This window comes from Octopus bimaculoides, chromosome 4, assembly GCF_046866305.1.
Source record: "Octopus bimaculoides isolate indiv1 chromosome 4, ASM4686630v1, whole genome shotgun sequence".
In the NCBI taxonomy this organism is placed as follows: Eukaryota; Metazoa; Mollusca; class Cephalopoda; order Octopoda; family Octopodidae; genus Octopus; species Octopus bimaculoides.
In genome coordinates, this window is record NC_142931.1 from 93,411,260 (window position 1) to 93,417,980 (window position 6,721).

General features: G+C 34.5%; 1 protein-coding gene across 1 annotated transcript; it reads right to left on the bottom strand.

The window, feature by feature from the left end:
* Nucleotides 1-5,293: 5,293 nt before the first annotated feature.
* LOC149136142 (uncharacterized) lies at nt 5,294-6,509 on the bottom strand. Its single transcript, XM_089350092.1, has 2 exons — nt 6,254-6,509; nt 5,294-5,856 (listed from the first exon to the last, which is right to left on the bottom strand). Exons 1-2 carry the CDS (start codon nt 6,507-6,509, stop codon nt 5,294-5,296), a joined length of 819 nt encoding a protein of 272 aa, XP_089206218.1.
* Between the last annotated feature and the right edge of the window lie 212 nt (nt 6,510-6,721).

A 6,721-nucleotide genomic window follows, 5' to 3' on the forward strand; every position in this document is an offset into this window, starting at 1 on the left:
AGTATTCGACGAGAAAAAGAAAAGTTGAAACATTATCATTAACTTTTGTAAAAGTGACAAGTTAGCAGAACAGACTTATAATATTTTAATTTCAACTCCTTATGTAAAAATTCTACTGATGTCACTTCGCTTTTACTAGATAAAATTAGCACCCGCACTCTTATAGGTAATTGGTTAAGAAGTAGACAGAGAGACCAATTTACTCGAAATTTTATACAAAAGACGCCCAATATATAATAAAAGATTCTCATCACATGATAATTCACAGTACAAACTACTAATACGCAAAGATATATTGTTTTCTGCCTTATTTAACAGCAAAAATCTGTGTGTGTGTGTGTGTGTGTGTGTGTGTGTGTGTATGTGTGTGTGTGTGTGTGTGTGTGTGTGTGTGTGTGTGTGAATTCAAGGATCGCAGAAAAAAGAAGCAATACGTGAAAAACTAAAAATTTTCAAAATGCTCTGAAAATAATTGTTTAACAATCTTCTTGATGTTGTGTATTCATCTTCATGTTCGCCATTAACACAAACATTACACACACACGCACACACGTATACAATATGTATATACAACACATACATACTAACATACATATGTACATGCACACACACACATATATACACACATACGCATACATACATACATACATACATACATACATACATAACACTTCAGCTAAACACATAGATACAATATATTTACTAGAAAACTAGTGATGCAACCAATTTTGAAAATTGGGAACATCCGATTGCAACCTTTCAAAATTTCTCAATTTACAATCGTTAAATTCCAGTTTACAAATGAGACAAGAGTACGGGACTCATATTTCGAAGAGCTGAATATCATGAAGCGGGAAGGAAATTTAAAACGAATACGTGGTGGTGGTGGTGGTGGTGGTGGTGGTGGTGGTGGTGGTGGTGGTGGGTGGTGGTGGTGGTGGTGGTGGTGGTGGTGATAGTTGAAGTGAAAAGTTTTTTTATATCACCTATCACTTAACGCATGCGCACCCCAAACTTGCCATTCACTTTAGAAAGAAACCAGTTTCCCATTCGCCTGTCATATGCAATGACTATCACAAGGGCAGACATTTGATTAAGCGTGGCTGTTCTTGCCTGAAGCTGTATTCTCAAGAGCTCGCAAATTATCTGATTTGAGAATTAGTTATCAACATTGACAAACAAGGGAAAAGAAGAGGAAGAACTTACACGAAGAACATAGTCTGCAAAGAAGTATTGAATTAAATGATGTACGCAAATTGGAATGTGTATTGGCTCTTACCTATCACCTTGGTTATAAGTTACCAATGATGTAGTTTCCAGAGTATGCCATGCTGCATTAAATATTTACCCCAGTGGAATTATGGCTCCTATATTTTACATATAAAATAATTTTTTTGTATAAAATTTAGTATTAAATTTTTGAAATTGTGACCATGTAAATTTTAAAATCTAATTCTTTCTGTTTATGGGGGAAACGGAAAAATAAGAGTGAATATTTATTTTATGAGTGTTGTGTATTAAGTCTATAAAACTGTGCATAAATTATGTAAAGTATATATATAGGTTGAAAATATGTAAAGAAAGTTGAAGAAAAATGCCTTCGTTTCACATAGTTAAATATTTTTTTTATATAAACATATACATATTATATGGGTGTTGTAAAATCCAACCGGTTTTCGCTATTTAAATTAGCTTTTCAAGGGGCATTGTATAGTGATTAATTCACATGATGAAGGAGTTTCGCCATCTTGGCTGTTTGAAAAATAAGAAAGGGCTTAGAGAGTGAACCAAGGGAGATAATGGGTGTCAAGGGGGATAACTGATTCCTTAGGATAGTTTTTAAGGTTGTCAGGTTTGAATATTGAGGTGTGGTTTATATTTTTGAATGAATAAGTTCTCTTTATTTAGTCGTTCTTGCACTGAAATTGAATCTTTGCACTGGTACAGGGGGAAGATAAGGAAATTGAGCGTTTTATCACCTGCGCATCTGTCAATATGTCCGCTCAGTGCAATTTGCCTGTACTGGGGGAAGCGAATCTGTTCCTTATGCAACGTGACTCTGCGTCTCAAAGAAAGGCTCGTTTGGACTACATAGTAATGGCCACAACCTGAACAGGTTAGGACATAGATAATGTTGTGGGAGGCACATGTGAAGTTAGTTTTGATTGAGAATTTTTGTCTTTGCTGGAATGTGAATTCCGAGCTTTCACTTAGGTGAGGGCATGTACCACAATTGGGTCGACTGCATTTTTTAACTGTTGGTATTGTATATATTGAGTATAGTTTTGCATTTGTAAGGAGTCTCTTGAGTGATTTGTCTTGTCTTTTACATTTTAGTAATTTGTGTTTATTTAGGATGCTGTTCATTTTCGGGTCTTGAGTGAGTATAGGAAGATTTTGTATAATTGTGTTGTATGCTTCATTGTTTCTAGGGTTGTGAGTTGATATGTATAGGAGTTCATAATTTTACCACGTGTTGTTTACTGAATCTCCAGTATTTTTGCTTCTTATATATATATATATATATATATATATATATATATATATATATATATATATATATATATGTATGTATGTATGTATGTATATGTATATGTATATGTATATATATATACATATATATTAAACGTAAATTGAAAACAGAACACAAAGGATATCGTGGTACACGTGTTTCAACCTTTATACACAAACTGTCATTACATCTGTATATATTATCGATATAAAGGATTGTTTAAAGCTAACTTCAGCCGCAAACATTTTCAGTCCCAAGATTACATCACAAAGATAAAAGAAAGAGAGAGAGTAAAAGGAAAAGTCCACTTAGTATTATCCATTATAATAGGCTTATCCTTTAAATTGTTATATCTGCATAAATACTTTATATCAACAATATATACTGATGTGATGACGGTTTGTGTATAAAGTTTGAAACACGTGTACCGCGATATCCTTTGTGTTCTGTTTTCAATTTACGTTTAATATATTCTTTCACCTGTGCCACTATCTGGCGTATACAGGTGCTTACATTTATCAAGTATTACCTCTAAAATGATATATATATATATATATATATATATATATATATATATATATATATATATATAAGTGTATTAAGTAATCATCGTATTCCATTATCTTTCATTTTTCTATGAATAGCAGATGAGCGACTATATTTTCATACAGACGCAACACAGGCTACGATTTCACGTTTTTGGGATAAAGTTTTCAGGAATAATCCAATAGGTTTACTATTAATTCCGTGAAATATTCACGGGTCCCGCTAGTAATTTAAAGAATATAAAAAGAAATATGTAGTATTTTAGATTTTGAAATTACAGAAATCTGGTTCTGAAAACGAAGAGAAGACTAAACTTTATTTATTTATTCAAATGTGTCCACATTTATTGTTTTCCGTTTCAAATGTGTATGTATGTGGATGAACGAATTGCAGTAATGTCTGTTAAATGAATTCAAGATGGATAATAATGAACGAATTCAGAGACAAATTACAATAGACCGCAAGGAAACATTTACTACAGCTGCAGAAATTTGGTCAAGCAAACTGGTAAGACGTTTCAATTGTCAAAACATTATATATATTTAAATGTTCATCAAAATGTATAATAGAGATTAAAGGAAAACCTAAAATACAGTATCACAATAATTCTGGTTACTTTTATTCAAAGGTTGGTAGAACGTTATGCATAACGTCAAGGAAATCTGTTCAAACTGAAAACTGCAAATTGAAATCATAATTGTTTTCACGTCAAGGTCCCAGGTCGCTCGTTGCAAAACTCTCCTCCCTGGAGGCTTAACGTGCCAGAACTTCCCATTTTATAACTTACGAACAGACGTTAAAGATGTGGGCGGTCCAAGTAAAACTAAATGGATCTGATCATCACGCGGTGAACCAAAATGGGCAGTCAAAAGTAAAAAAAGCTACAATGTGAGCAGCTAAAGTTCACAAGCTCTCGTGCTACCGCTACATTTACTCTCTCACCAGAGAATCGACTGTGAGGACGATAAACAAAAAGCAGAATAAAAATGTAATCAGGAAAAGAAATACAACAAATGTTACAAAAATGTACATGCAAATAGAAAAAGCATGAGAAAAAGGTGTACAAAAAAATGAACAATAAATAATGTGATAATACAGCGAAAAGCTTATATTGATAGCTGAAAATGTTAATAACAGTTCAAAATAAAGCCTTTAGAAAATTGCTGTTATCTCTAACATCAGCAATAATCAAGAAAGCATGTAACCAAAGCAATGACAGTAAATTGAGTGTAACAAATAGTCATAGATTTTTGAAATTCCAAAATGTACTGTATAGAACAATATCAGTGTTTCAGAAGTGAACATTCTTTATACAATGTCGAACCAGTGGTAAAAATGTTAAACTGAACAATGTTTAAGAGTACCAAAAAAATAATAAATAATATGTATGTACTAATTTGGCAAACCAATGAACTTTTCTTATACTTTTTATAACACGAGTTGAAAGTGATGTAGTTGGAAGTGCAGAATATGTAGTTGTTGTGTTAGTGCGTGGAGTAATTGGTTGTTGTACAGTGATGGAGTAAACTGCTGTTGTTCAGTAGATGAATCAATAGATGATCTTTTAATGCGATCAATATTCACAGTTTGTTGTTTACCATTAACATCTAACACCATAAATTTAGGTTTTACTTTAAGAACTCGCCATGGGCCACATTAAGAAGGTTGAAGAGGTTGTTTAGCGAAATCGTAGCGAATAAAAACATGAGTCCATGAACGAATATCAGGAGGCACAAAAGACTTGATTGAATGTACTCTAGTAATCAAAGGAGGTAATTCTTTGATGTAATTTTGCAAATGATGTACATAATCAGCCGGATCAGAAATTTGTTCAGAATTAGTAGGTGCGATCATCTGCCCAGAAAAGCCAAGTGTGGATCCGTAGAGAAGTTCCGCCGGAGAAAAATCTAGATCTTCCTTAACAACAGAAGGAAGACCTAAGAGAATAATTTGTAATGTTTCCAATCATCTGTTTGACTGAGGGTAAGCACGTAAAGCAGATTTTAGCTGACGATAGAATCTTTCTATCATTCCATCAGCCATAGGATGATAAGCAGTGACATGAATTTGTTGTGAACCTAGTAACTTTGAGAGCTCGGCAAAAATATTTGACCCAAACTGTCGACCAGGATCAGTAGTCATGATCAAAGGGACTCCGAATCGCGAGAACTAGTCAGCTACGAGAGACTTCGCGATGGTAAGAGCTGAAATATCTTTGATCAGAATGGCTTCAGGTCAACTCGAAAAACGATCGATGCAGGTCAGCAAATATTGATAATCTTGTACTGGTGGCAAAGGAGCGACGATATCAATATGAATGTGCTTAAAGCGTGCATCTGGGATGGAAAGAGTACCTAAAGGTGCCCGAATATGACGCTGCACCTTGGACTTCTGAAATACCGGGGTGCGACAAATTATGGAGCGCCGAAAATTCAGTTTGTCTGTGCTCCTTAGGAACATAAGGTCACGATATACTGGTAGACACGTCACACAGATAGGTGAATCTGAAGAAAATAATGGTAACTGCCGGAGGTTCAAAGAGTGAGAATTCGATGACTTAAGAAACGAAAATTCCTGATCATTATGTTGAGCCAAAACTAATTGTTGAAAATCAATTGAATCAGAAGTGTGCAAAGTGTTAATATGAACGCGAGATAAGGCGTAAGCTGCAGCATTATCAACACCTTTGCTGTATTGAATGTCTAAGTTATACTGAGAAATAAAATCCAAATGTCGTAAATCTCGGGGAGAATATTTATTAGATTCTGATTTCAAAGAAAATTTTAATGGTCTGTGATCTGTAAAAAGTGTCAGAAATGTTTAGCAACAAGATAAGCTGATAACAATTCTCGTCTGAAGGGGAAACATCTAGACTCGGTAGGCTTGAATCGGCGAGAAAAAAATGCAAGTGATTGTCAGTTACCACTGACCAAGTGTTGAACAACTGCACCTACCCCGACATCATATGCATCAACCACCACTGACAAAGGTACCTCAAGAATGGGGGTGTGATATCAGTGTTTCTTTGGATAACTGATTTTTGATATTTTTAAATGCTTGCAGTTGAGAAGAATCTAGTGGTATAGCTCGTTCTTCTTACGATTTTTCAAGAGTTCAGTAAGAGGACAGATAGTTTCCGTACAATGAGGAATGAATCTCCTGTAGAAATTCACGAGACCAAGACATTCGTGTAACTTCCGTAATGAAGTAGGAGCAGGTAAATAGCTTCAATACGAATCCGAATAGCTTCAATTTTATCAGGTAATGTCAATCGAATGTAAGTGAAGGAACGCCAAACACATTTACTAGCCTTAATAATTACACCATATTTCGTCAAACGAGTAAAACGTTGCTGCAAGTGTGATAAATGTTCTTCTTCAGTAGAACTAGCTATCAAAAGATCGTTGATGTAAGTGAAGACAAAATTTAACCCACGTGTGACTTCATCCATGAAGCATTGGAAAGTGCTGGTAGCGTTTCTTAAACCAACTGGTATATGCACAAATTCAAAAAGGCCAAAAGGTGTGGTTATGGCAGTTTTAGGAATGTCAGACGGTTCAACTGGAATTTGGTTTTAAGCTCGCACTAAATCGATTTTAGAAAAGATAGATCAACCGTGCAAAGAAGCTGAAAAATCATGTAAATTGGGTATCGGATAATAAT